The sequence below is a fragment of the Schistocerca gregaria genome, chromosome 2 (assembly GCF_023897955.1).
Source record: "Schistocerca gregaria isolate iqSchGreg1 chromosome 2, iqSchGreg1.2, whole genome shotgun sequence".
NCBI classification, from domain to species: domain Eukaryota; kingdom Metazoa; phylum Arthropoda; class Insecta; order Orthoptera; family Acrididae; genus Schistocerca; species Schistocerca gregaria.
In genome coordinates this window covers 777,932,164-777,946,004 of record NC_064921.1, presented here as the reverse complement: position 1 = coordinate 777,946,004, position 13,841 = coordinate 777,932,164, and the positions used below count along the sequence as shown (strand labels likewise).

The window sequence follows — 13,841 nt, the reverse complement described above, 5'->3', positions numbered from 1 at the left end:
ACATGTAAAAATAGTGAGTTTTTAAGTTTTCTAAGCATTTTAGAGTCATATGATCAACATTAGAACCCCGAAAACTGGACTCTCGATAACTTGATACTCTGGGAAACTCCAGAAGCCTCACACATTTTTTGAGTTAAAAAAAAAAAAAAAAAAAAAAAAAAAAACACAAAATTCAAGCTTTTGCAACCAACGGTTGCTCGGTTGCTTCTTCAGGAAAGAGGGAAGGAGAGGGAAAGACGAAAGGATGTGGGTTTTAAGGGAGAGGGTAAGGAGTCATTCCAATCCCGGGAGCGGAAAGACTTACTTCAGGGGGAAAAAAGGACAGGTATACACACACACACACACACACACACACACACACACACACACACACACACACATATCCATCCACACATACACAGACACAAGCAGACATTTGTAAAGGCAAAGAGTTTGGGCAAAGATGTCAGTCGAGGCAGAAGTACAGAGGCAAAGATGTTGTTGAAAGATTGGAATGACTCCTTGCCCTCTCCCTTAAAACCCACATCCTTTCGTCTTTCCCTCTCCTTCCCTCTTTCCTGATGAAGCAACCGTTGGTTGTGAAAGCTTGAATTTTGTGTGTATGTTTGAGTTTGTTTGTGTTTCTATCTATCGACCTGCCAGCACTTTCGTTTGATAAGTTACGTCATCTTTGTTTTTAGATATATTTTTCCCACATGGAATGTTTCCCTTTATTAATCATGCTTATAGACTGTTAGAGAGCAGTGAATATACAGCTCTGAAAAGACCAAAATTATATTTAAATAAATCCTAAACTACTATTAAAAGACTAAAACATAAAATATTGCTGTCACACAGTAATAGGCTAATTTAAGCTTACTTTGAATAAGGCTCGGGGTCCATTAAATAAAAACTGTATCTCAAAGTCAATGCTTTAGTACAGTTAATAAAGTTAATACAGTATGCCCAATACTTTCAGTCAAAAAGTATGTAAATAGCGGGTTTAAATTGAGTCTTACACCCAGAAAATATTTAAGTATTTGAAAATAACTAATACAATACTACAGTAATATAGTACTAAACTAGTACTAATATTTTGAAATTGAAAATTTAACATTATATATGTATTTAATTCTCTATTTTATAAAGATTTTTAATGTAATTTCCTAGACTTTCCCAGCGATTTTGTGACATCTCATTGAATTGGATGTACTGCTGGTGGTCTGCATTTATCTAATAAAGTATTTCAATATTGTCTTCATAAGGTGCTTCCTGTTACTTTGCCAGTCACAAGAAGCACTTGATGAAGACGCCGTTTGATGAAGACACCGAGGTACAACATTGAAATATTGTGTTAGATAAATGCAGACCACTGGCAGTACACCCGATACAACGAGATGTCAAGATTTTTAATATTGCTCTGAATGCCATTATTAAGGCTAGAGTGTCTTTAGGAAGGTGTAAATGTCGACTGTCTGACTGGATTACTGAATATGAAGTCTTTGATGATTGGTCAGATATCCAATTCATCCAAAACATCTCGGTGGGCATGAAGAACAGCCAAGTTGTTCAATCGCTTCTGCCTCATTGTTGATTGGAGATGTGACTTCAGACATCTAAGGACGCTAAAGGAGCATTCTGCTGTTGCTGTTGTGATTGCTGTTGTGATTGCTATTGTGATTGTTATTAGAGAAACTTAATGCACTTCCCTACTTCATATAACATTTCACCAACTACAGGCTCTTGTGTAATATACTTTATTACCTCACACATGTTTTTTAAGACCAGTTGTTTTTTATTAGCAATATTGGCTAACATATTCAAGTGTAAGCACAGTCTCTCAATGTCTAGGTCATTTTTGGAAAACTCAGTTGTTTTTTGCAAATTTGTTTCACCTCTGTTTACTAAAAGCAAGCACTCCTGTTCTACTGCAATGACCTGTGTGAGTCCTGTTGTAGCAAACAGCTCAGTAATGCAAGATTGCACTGTTTCACAAAATTCAATGTAAGTAGCTTTGTAGTATTCCTTTGGGGTTTTGAAAGTGTGCAGTGAGCTGGCTTCGTTGTTTTCATACTTCTTGGCATACTTAGATTCCGAGGAAGCTAAGGATCATCAACTTGTGAAGGTTTTTCTTTTAAACACAATTCCCAAAAGTGTTAAAAACTATCATACCTTCCATTCAATATACAAATCAAGCCCTCATGCGTTTTTTTCCAGATCAGAAACTCTTAGATGGGGGCATTGAATTTGTTCATTGACGTCCTCTACTGGGTTCATTGCGTGGCAATAAAGACATAAAAAGAAAAAAAAAGTCTTGAATTGTAACATTGACTCAAGGTAGCCTGTACATTTGTAACCTGTATCTGTTTTGTCGTCTGCAGAAAATATTTCAAAAAACTGTAGAAGTTCTTCAAAGTTTTTCAATATTCTCAAGCTACTAGAAGCTCGCATAGTCCATCAAGTCGGGCAAAGGGGTCGTAGACTAGCTTGGTCGTTGGTGGTCTCACAGCGTATGCTTCTAAAAAGTCCCATCCTTTTTTGTTGGTTTCCCTTACAGTGTTTATTAAGTCCTTGGCTAAAGCCGTAATATCCCTCATAGACGTAAGATGGCGGAGACTGTCTACAACTGCCAAGTCTAAACTGTGAGCAGTGCATTGCACATAATGTGCTTTTAGTTGTATATCCAAAACTAACTTTTTTGGCCCTTTAAACTTACTTCTCATATTCGAGGCACCATCATAGCACTGTCCTCATAAGTTATCCATTGATAAATCAAGACAAGCAAAAACGTCTTTTAAAATACTAAACAGAGTTTGTGATTCAGTGTTGGGGATCTCGTATTATAAGCCAATTAAGTCTATGTTTATGATTAAGGAATCATCGACAGTACGAGTACAAAATGACACTTGTTCGGGAATCGAAGAATCACTTGTTTCATCAACCATAATAGAAAAATGTTCAGTCTTCGTGATTGAAGCCAATACCTTTCTCAACAAAGACTTTCCTAGTAGATCAATGATCTTGTTTTGAATGTGAGACATCCACTTATACCCTGAATGCCCTAACCGATCTTTAAACTCAGGTACGTCATTCTTTCAGAGTTACAACAATTGAAAAAAATTGAGTTTACATCTTGGTGCCCTCTAATTGCTAGGCCTTATTGGGATAGAAATTGCACAGTAGTAAAAATTGTCTCAAGAGCTAAACAGCCTTTCTTCATATCACTAACTAACTGTTCATTCAATTGGGAGGCCACACTCCGCTTAGTGATAGAATTTAGTTTCAGAACACCTTCTTTATGTGTAAACGTATTTTCATGAAGATCGAATTTTTCCAAAGCCCTTTTCCATACAGAAGTAAATGCATCTTCTTTTTTGAAGAAAATTGTAATAGATTTTTAGCATCTGCCTCTTTGCAGGTTTTGCAAAAAACTTTTTCGGTAGATGGTTCATATTCTAGCCATGTATATTTGATCAACCAAGACTTCTGAAATGATCTTCCCTTACCGGATTGTCCAGGTTTTGGTTGTGAACGGTTCTCGCCTGAATATTACAAAGCAATTGACAACACAATAATTGTTGGAGGTTGACTTGCAGTATCATCAACCTCCAACCGCGCCTTTTTGGTATCTGATTTATCCATTGCAAACTTAATTCACAATACACTAAGAGACTAAAGTAAACAAATAAAATATAGTCATATAAAACTGTACACTAGACACTAAGTCAGAACACTAAACTCATCTGCAGCATGCACTGAAAGAAACTGCCCACACTGAATGACTGTGACAGCAGGGTGGCTTTATATAGCCATTGTGTCATAATGTGTCGAAACATCAAGGCGACGTGAGGCGGAGGGTTCCAGGCGCTTCTGCTCCAGTCCTTTTGATGTCGCCGCGGCTGCAGCACTGACCTGCAGGCACCAGACTTTGCCCAGATTCACACACCAGGACAAATTCTGAGTGTGCCTACAGCACCGTAACTCTGTCATGATTCCCACCACTCGATTGCTGTTAATATGCTTATTACCATAATAATTATTTGTTTTAACTCATTACTGAATGTATTTTAAAAGATAACTATTGTCAAACTAGGAACATAAAAATTCCAATATAATTTTGTGATTTTACAAAGCATTATATAACAAACAATTTTCTTAAATTATTGGGAGAGGGGGGGGGGGGGGGTGAGCTCGGGCCCCCTATAGCCCAATGGAGTCGGTGCCTGAGCATATGTACCCTCCTTTTGTCACTATTACAGGGTTTATTCCTAAAATGTGATGAATAGTTGTTGGCAAGGTTTCGAGCAACTTGCTCAGATATTTGACACACACTCCAGTTTATCTGAAAGATGTTCAGTGGGATTCCAAAATGAAACTATGAACAAGTCAGGACAGCAGATCCACCCAATTTTATTTGCAAAAATGAGGACATGCCTTGTTTTGTCAAAAGGATCATCATCATCACGCCGATACAGGAAAGGGGAATTCGCTAACATGCCACATACCAAATTGCAGTGGTGGTGGCATCATTGTTCAAGTAATAGTAATGTGGTAGTTTAAGCCTTGCACTCGCACATAAATACATGCAACACACACCATTGATGTACATCTACATGATTACTCTGTAATTCATATTAAGTGCCTGGTAGAGGGTTCATCAAACCACCTCGAAATTACTTTGCTACTTTTCCACTCTTGAGCAGAGCACGGGAAAAATAGACACTTAAATCTTTCTGTGTGAGCTCTGATTTGTTTTATTTTATTATGATGATCATTCCTACCTGTGTAGTTGGGTGCCAACAAATTATTTTCACTCTGAGAAGAAAGTTGGTGTTCGAAATTTCATGAGAAGATGGCACCGCAGTGAAAAACGCCTTTCTTTTAGTGGTTGCCACCCCAGTCAACGTACCATATTCATGGTGTTCTCTCAAGTATTACACCATAGTACAAAATGAGCTACCCTTCATTGAACTTTATTTATGTCCTCCGTCGATCATATTATTTGATGCGCGTCCCACACTGCACAGCAGCAATCCAGAAGAGAGCGTACAGGCATAGTGTAGACAGTCTCTTTAGCAGACCTGCTGTTCTGTTAATAAATCATAGTCTTTGGTTGTAACTGGATAGATAAAAAATATACTCACCAAGTGGCGACTGAATGCACACGTGATAGACTGTTGTGATTGGCAAGCTTTTGGAGCCAAGGGCTCCTTCTTCAGGCAGAAGGGTTGAAGGGGAAGGAAGAAGGGTGAAGAAAAAGGGTTGGGGAGGTATAGGAAAACGGGTAGATTTTGAGAAAGTCACCCAGGACCATGGGTCAGGGGAGGTTTAACGTAAACCGTAAGGGATGAGAAGGAAAACTTTCTTTGTCCGATGCATTCAAAAAGGTCCCAAGGATTATTGAACAGTTACAGGCACCTTTACCTTATCTTTGAAGGGAATGTCCTCCCGAAGAGGCTAGATGTGGTCTACAAGTGTGACACAAAACCATCTGTCTCACCACCCATGAGGTGCTTCCAATGCTTACGCTTTGGTCACATATCATTGTGCTGCATAGTGGATCCAAAATGTGTGGCAACTGCGGACAACCATTCTACAAAGGTAGTCCTTGTGAACAACCACCTTTGTGTGTCATTTGTACGGAACACCATCCTCCGCATTCACCACTTTGCTCGGTGTTCAAGAACAAATTTGAAGTACAGAAATTAAATCTATTATCATCTGTAGTCTACTGAGTCATGAAAAATTATGAACAACTGCATCCTGCTGATATGATGAACAATTGTGTGAAAATCACAGGTATCTCCCGCAGCACCTCAGTTGTTTCCAAACCAGTTCTCTTGCCACCCTCCTCTATATTGGTTCCTGCGGCACCAGCTTCGAGAACCACTTCCTGCATCTGGCCGGAGGAGCAGCTTCCTCCTCCAGCTTCTATCTCTGCCTGGCTGAAGGAACCATAGCCTGTTAGTCCCAGAACTTCCCAATCTTCATCTGTCCCCACACTCAATGCAAGATAAGCCCCCTCAAGAAACTTGGCCACCAAAGACTGTGAAGCACCAGCAGGAGGAGGAGGAGGAGGAGTAGGAGATTTTAGATACCCAAATTCTGTCCCTGGTGTTCGCATCTGTACAGTTTAATTATTCTTGCCCTGTTTTACTGCAGAGGCATTCCTGTAGTAATTCTTTGATTGACCCCTCTGGTTTCCATTCCCCATCATTAAATCTTCCTCTATTTCCTCTTCATTTCTCATCCTGTTTCCTATTTCTGTTCAGATTCTGTTGATTGTTCCCCAGTTTCAGTTGTTTCTGTTATCTTGGTAATTCTTGGTCTGACTGATACCCTGACCATTGCCTCCAAAGCTTGGTCTGTGGCACATTCCTGAGCCATCCTCTGTAAAATCTAAAAAACTTTAAGTCGAATCAGCGGGACAGTATATTAATTCCCACTGTAATGTTCCAGGTAATATACTTCTTAACGTGGAAATTTACAGCAAGTACTCTCAATGGTCTGTCTACTCCTCTTGATAAAGTCTTTCACTGTGTATCTGCTTCCCTTATACAGTGGTCCAGTAAGAAACTAATTTTGAAGTCTACTGTTTTTTCTCCAGTTCCAATATCTGTTTAAAAATAATTGTTCAAAACAGTCATATGAAATAAACTGGTCAGTACACTGATTTGCCAGTGTCTGAGCACAAACTTCTTGGTAGTATTTTAACAATTTAATTTTTCTTTCATTATCCATATCTTGAACAAAACAGTTCTTGTATGAATCCATCCCTGTGAATGTTTTACCACTGGGTTCCTGTGTCACAGATCACCCCGTATTTTTATATACACTGCTTAATTCGACATTATTTATCCTACTGCTGGATACTTGGCTAAGATCACTATTATTTACAACAACCACATTTTTCATCCTCTTCCTTAGATTGCCAGCTGTGCTTGCTAGTCTACCTAGCAGAAAGATTTTCTTATCATCACCAGCTACAGTCTTTATTTACACCTCAGTCCTTGCCTGCCTTATTTCAGTATCCCTTGAATACTCAACCCCTCAACTCAGACTTATTTGTGCCAATTCTGGTAAGCAGTTTCTGTTTTACTTCCCGAAAACTTTGCAGTTGGTGCTGATTGCCCCCATGTGCGCATCAGTTATGGCTGCTACCATTGCTCATCATATCCCACTGATGTTGGTGACATGGTGTGGTCGGATGTGATGCCATGTACTGGCTGCTGTGGCTGCTGTTCCCACCTGGCTGCATGCAGCATCTCGCTGTTGTTTGCTGACTGCTCAATACTCAGAGATCGCTGTGCACTGATGGTGACTGCTGGCTGCTCCCGAAATGTTTCTTGTAGATCATTGAAAGGCTGTTGACAATGTTCACATGCATAACCTGCTCTGCCTACTGTAAACTGATCCCAGACCTGAGACCCTATGTTATGACCGTGCAAACAATAAATCAAATGAAAGGGTGTATACTTACTGTTGGTTGCTTGTGAGTCTCCATGTGTGACTGCACAAATTAGAAATTGAAATAATGCTGACTATTGAAAGCTAGTTTCAATTGTTCTTGAAGATTTTAGAATGCTGTATGGTTTTTACTGTTTGCCTACACTAATGTCTAGGGGCCAATCAAACATCTCGCAATTACCCTTGATATTTATTCGCACAGAAATAAGTAATAACAAGTGTTCAGGCAGGAAGTTTACAGGCTGTGAATAAAAAATTAAATAATGTTCACATTACACAGGTGTTTACTAGTTTAAGTAAGAAACAGGGTTTGTTATTCTCTTTCCTTCAATGAGTCAGCGCAACGACTGTGCAAAACCTTTAAAGTAAAAGAAAACCAGAGCAGTATACTACAATAACTAGAATGTAATTTCATATTAAACTTCCAAAATAGTTCAAAGTTCATCAGCATATGTTTTAAAATTAAAGTTCCATGTTGGCTACCCAATCAAAACCACAAGTTCCAATTGCTCACAAAATAATCATGGAGAACTCCTGTTCACCTAATGTCAATAATTCTTAGTTCACATGCTAGCTAACTTGCCAAAATATTCCTACCAAAGTATTTGCTGTGGATATGTGCGAAAAACACAAGTCCCCAATTCCATACTTATAAATTTTCCCAACACAACTGAAATGCAACCTAGCAATTGCTTGTATATACATCTTTTCTGCTCCAGTTCCCACAACTGAATGACCAAGAGCAAGGTGGCTGCCAGCTATTTACACCTTCCCATTGTCATCGGTCAAATTCACATCCTTCCATTTTTGAACAAATACTTAAAAACTATCAATTTTAGATTATATGTGTTCATAATACAACATATAACATAGAAATTTACTCAGCTTCTCACTGTTGTCATTGGTTTTCACTTCCTGTCATTTGTCTGTCCAATATTTAGTGTTTTATCTGTTGTAAATGCTACTTCGAGGGGTTTTGTTGTCAATAAATTGAAAGAAGTAAAAACGAATATATTCATACATCAACATCTAAGCCTAATTTGATATGCTGCCACCACTTTCATTGTTTCATTAATTATTTTTCTGTTATTTCACATATTTATGTGAGAGGTATGCATATTCTAGCTTGTAGTTTAAAATACATAATGACTGTAGAAATGTATTACTATTTTCTGATAGAACTCCTTGAGGCCTATCCATGGACTCTTTGTTTTTAAAAATTGTGGAAGGCTTTGGGGAGATATTAATTTTTAAAGTTTATTTTAATTGTAAAATCTATAGTATCAGCTAAGTTAAAAACTATTTGCTTGATCAACAGCACGGTTTATATAGACCCTTGTATTAGTTTTCTCTTTTTAAAAGTTTTATTGGTTTTTCTGTAACTGTCTTGGATGTGGTCACTCAGTTCCACAGACTGCAACTTGTGGTCTAGTGGCTAGCATTGCAGTCTCTGGATCACGGTGTCCCTGGTTCGATTCCTGGCCGGGCTGTGGATTTTCTCTGCCCGGTGACTGGGTGTTTGTGTTGTCCTCATCATTTCATCAGCATCCTCATCATTCATGATAGTGGCTAGATTGGATTGTGTAAAAACTGAACTGTGTAAAAATTGGAACTTCGTATGGGCGCTGATGACCACGCAGTTGCGCGCCCCAAAAACCAGTCACCATCATCATCAGCCCAGTTCCACAATAGAAGGTTTCTCTTCAATGCCTGACAGCAGTGGCTAAGCACACTGGGCTTTTTCCAGCTGCTGAGCCAAAGAACGAGTTTAACTGCTGCTCTCCAGTAACCGTGAGCTTTCTCACATGCTCATTATCAGCCAGTCACAGAGTCAGAATACCATAATCATCTTCTGGGCCTTGTGACCACCTTCTGCCAAACACTATTTCCCTGACATGCTTAGGCTAGGGCAGGCACATCCATGTGTGCTCACAGACATGCCAGTTGCCTTCTTAAATTTCATATGTTCAGCTGTGTGCCCTCGTATAATGCACACCTTTTTTGTAGCTTTTGTGAGGCATGATATAACTTGTCCAATTTTTTGTTTCAGCAGTCAAGCCAACAAACCAGGGCTGACACCAAAACCACGTGGAGCTGTTGTAACGGCAACAGTCAGTCCTTTCACTCCAACTTTGCGGTCTGCATCAGAGCCACAAAGACAGTTGCCTGAAGGCCCTCCACCAGACGTACAGGTAGAGCCTGTAAGACCATCATCTCAGTCACCGTCTGAAGCGGGGCCTGGAAGATCTTCAACCTCTTCACCATCTCCACCATCAGTAGGAAAGGAAGAGTGCCCTTACTGCCATATTGAGTTTCCTGTTGATATTCTGATCCACCACAAGACACTTCACTACAGAGAAAGGTTCTATACATGCATCGATTGTGACAAGAATTTTGTTACTGAGAAGGGCTTAGAATCACATCGATGTCAGAAAGAAAGCAAGGGATAAGTTAATAAGACTGAATTTTTAAGTTTTATTTACTTCTTTTATGTCAGACGTGTTTTTTTTTTTTACAAAAAAAAATGCATTGATTCATACACTTGGAAACATTATTAAAAATACCTGTCACTGAAAATTATTCTATGAAAATGCCTTTTTTCTTTTTTCTGAGATAATTAAGAAACTACACACACCAAGAAATGAAAAGACAATTTATGTAGGTCTGACACCAGAGGAACAGGTAGAGCCTTTATAACCATAATCTTTCCCACCACCTGCAACTGTGCCTGGTGCCTGGAAGACCTTCATTTCCTGTTTCCTTCACCACCACCACCACCACCACCACAAACAGTAGCAAAGGGAGAGTGCCGTCATTACCATGTCCTTTTTCACGCTGAGATTCTGATACCTGACAGAACATTACAGGGAAAAGTTTTATACATGCATCGATTGTGAAAAGAATATGGTAGCTGAGAAGGGCTTTGTATTGCATCATTGTAAGTTAATACTGTGGACAGGATTCTTAGATTGTATCTACTTCTTTTATATGAAATGTGTTATTTATGAAATTTGCTCTGATTTGTTAATTTAAAAATAATATTAAAATACTTGTTTCTTAAAATTTATCTATCAAAGTGATTTTTTTTTATTTGGCACCATTTTTTCCTGAAGAAATTAAGAGACTACAACAGCATGAAATGAAATGAAAAGAGAATTTATAATTATAGTTACAAATTGTAATTTTTTTTTTTTTTCAATTTATATTACCTCAAGTGGTCTTCATCTCTTGAAAAAGTGCAGCTCTACGTTGCATGTGTAGAGCAACACAGTACAAACTGTGTACAACTCCCCCCCCCCCCTCCCCCCCCTTAAAATGGTGTTTCTTACCAAAAGGACTATTCAGTTTCATCAGGTTTCCAAAAGCTGCCATACTTATGTAACATTGCTGATTTAAATTCCTGCCTGTAGTTTCTGGTGGAGCATGTACACTCCGACCAAATTGAGTAGGACCCTAATTGCTAATATTTTCTTTGGTGAAGCTTAAAGCAAGAAAATAACTATTTACCTGTAACAAATGCTATCTCTGGTCATGATGCACAGTTAGGATAAATAACATAGTGCCTTACGGTATGGATGCTCCTCAGTGGAAATAAGTTTGAGTAGTTAGTGACCCCAGGACAAAAAGAATAGTTTGCAGGAAATGACCTGATATTAAATTTATAATGAACCAAGGGCAAACATAAAATTTGGTCTGTTCCATGCTAAATTCATGTCATTATTTGAAAATAGCTTTCCACGTAAGGTAGCTAGGAAGGACACTAAAAGCCATATAAAAATTAAAAAAAAAAAAAAAAATGGCTCACTAGAGGGCTTAAAGTATCTTACAAAAGGAAAAAGGAAATGTATCTTTTGGCAAGAACAAATAGTGATCGTGCAGTAGATGCGCACTACAAAAACCATTCAAAATTACTAAGAAAGGTTATTAAAAACCAGGGAACAGCAAACTTAAGGCTTTGTGGAGTATCGTATAATGAGGGACAAGGCAGCAATCCACGTAACAGGATAACATAATTATTGAACTGAATGAAAGGGCTATAAATGATGAGTCACAGGCAGCAAATGTATTTAATAATGATTTCTTAAATATAGTAAAAGAATAGGAACAAACAACTTGTGGGAGCATTATGTTGAAAAAGTAGTAATCGTAAAATTTAATCATATGAATGTGTTGCCAACTTATCCTTCTGAAATTAAGAAAATTAAACACTTCCAAATATAGCTGATCTGGTTTTGATGGTGTCTCCAATAGAATACTAAAGATCTGTTACAATATAATATGCCCAGTCTTATCTGAAATATTTAATGCATCACTAACTCAAGGCTTTTTTCCAAAGAGACTGAAATATGCTGTTGTTAAATGTCTCTCTAAGAAAGGCGATAAGAAAGATGTCAATAACTACTAACCTATTTCACTGCTGAGATCATTTTCTAAAATTTTCGAGAATGTGATGTATACTAGAATAGTATTTCACCTTAGAAATTGAAATGTCCTCAACTAATCACAGTTTAGGTTTCAGAAGGGTTCTTCTACTGAAAATGCCACTTACATGTTCACTCACCAGATTTTACAAGTGTTAAATAATAAAATATAATGGTTGAATTTTCTGAGAGTTGTGTAATGCATTTGATTGTGTGAATCACAGTATTCTCTTAAATAAATTGAAGTTTTATAAGGTTGATGGTATCTATATCTATACTCTGCAAACCACTGTGAGTTCCATGGCAGAAGGTACTCCCATTGTACCAGTTATTAGGGTTTCTTTCTGTTTCATTCACGTATGGAGCACAGGAATAATGATTGCTTGAATGCCTCTGTGCGTGCTGTAATTATTCTAATCTTATCCTCACAATTCATATGTGAGTAATACATAGGGAGTCGTAGTACATTCCTAGAGTCGTCATTTAAAGCCGGTTCTTGAAACTTTGTTAGTAGACTTTCTGGGGTAGTTTATGTCTATTCTCAAGAGTCTGCCAGTTCAGTTTCTTCAGTACCTCTGTACACTTTCCCATGGATCAAATAAACCTGTGACCATTTGAGTTGCTTTCATTATCCCGTGCTGCCCTCCTCTGTATGCTATCAATATCCCCTATTAGTCCTGCTCGGTACATGTCCCACACTCTTTGGCAGTATTCTGGAACCAATCACATGAGCGATTTGTCAGGAATCTCCTTTGTAGGCTGATTCCACTCCCCCAGTAGTCTACCAGTAAACTCAAGTTCATCACCTGCTTTATTCACAACTGAGCCTATGTGATCATTCTGTTTCGTATTCCTACAAAGTATTACACTCAGGTATTTGTGTGACTTAGTCAATTTCAACAGTGACTGACTGATGTTATAGTCATAGGATACCGTATTTTTTTCATTTTGTGACATGCACAATTTTACATCTTTAACATTTAAAGCAAGTTGCCAATCATAGTACCACTTTTAAATCTTATCAAGACTGACTGAATATTTGTGACAGCTTCTTTCAGGCAGTACATAATTATAGGCAACTGCATCATCTGTAACAAGCCTGTGGTTTCTATTAATATTGTGTGCAAGGTCATTAATATGCAACATGGACAGCCAGGATCCCTACACATTTCCCTGGGGCATTCAGGAAGTTACTTATACTTTGATGATGATTCTCCATCCAGGATAACATGCTACATCCTCCCTATCAAAAAGTCCTCAATTCAGTCACAAATTTTACTTGATTCCCCATACTTAAGCTTAGATGTGCTTTTTGGAAATCAAGAAATACTACATCTACCTGATTGTCTTGACCTGAAACTACCATTATGTCATGTGAGAAAAGTGTAAGTTGGGCTTCATATGGTCGATGTTTTCAGTATCTGTGCTACTTGGCATTGAGGAAGTCATTGTGTTGAAGATACCTCATTATGTTTGAACTCGGAATATTTTCCAAGATTCTACAACAAATTATGTCAAGGATATTGGGCAGTAGTGTTGTGGATCACTTCTACAACTCTTCTTGTAGATGGGTGTAACATGCGCTTTTTTCCAAGAAATGGGCACGGTTTTTTGTTCGAGGGCTCTGCGATAGATTATAGTTTGAAGAGGAGCTAATTCAGTATAGAATCTGATAGGGATTCCCTCAGATCCTGGAATGCTGTTCAATTTTAATGATTTCAGCTGTTTCTCAACACCACTGGTACTAATACAGGGTGTATATGCCCCAGGAAATCCAGAAATTTTTCATTGTTTTAGTTTTCAGTTAAATTTTTGTAATTTTGACTGGTAAGAACTGATACTCTAACAAAGAATTTTACTGTATCCCACTACTGTAAAATAATACTGCAGCAATAAAACAAAAGTGAGAGAAAATTAGATAAAATGTTAAAAAAAGAAAACTTAAGTTGCAAAGAAAATGCACCTTTACAGCTA

General features: G+C 38.1%; 1 protein-coding gene across 3 annotated transcripts in view; it reads left to right on the top strand.

The window, feature by feature from the left end:
- Positions 1 to 10,513, top strand: part of LOC126335022 (mucin-12-like) — a 79,288-nt gene extending 68,775 nt beyond the window's left edge. For 2 of the 3 annotated variants that reach the window (XM_049997859.1, XM_049997861.1), the window contains exon 4: positions 9,497 to 10,513. In XM_049997859.1, the coding sequence (XP_049853816.1) occupies positions 9,497 to 9,896 (400 nt within the window). In that variant the 3' untranslated portion in view covers positions 9,897 to 10,513. The remainder of the gene's footprint in view (positions 1 to 9,496) is intronic. The other variant, XM_049997860.1, reaches the window with a different exon arrangement.
- The last annotated feature ends 3,328 nt before the right edge of the window (positions 10,514 to 13,841 follow it).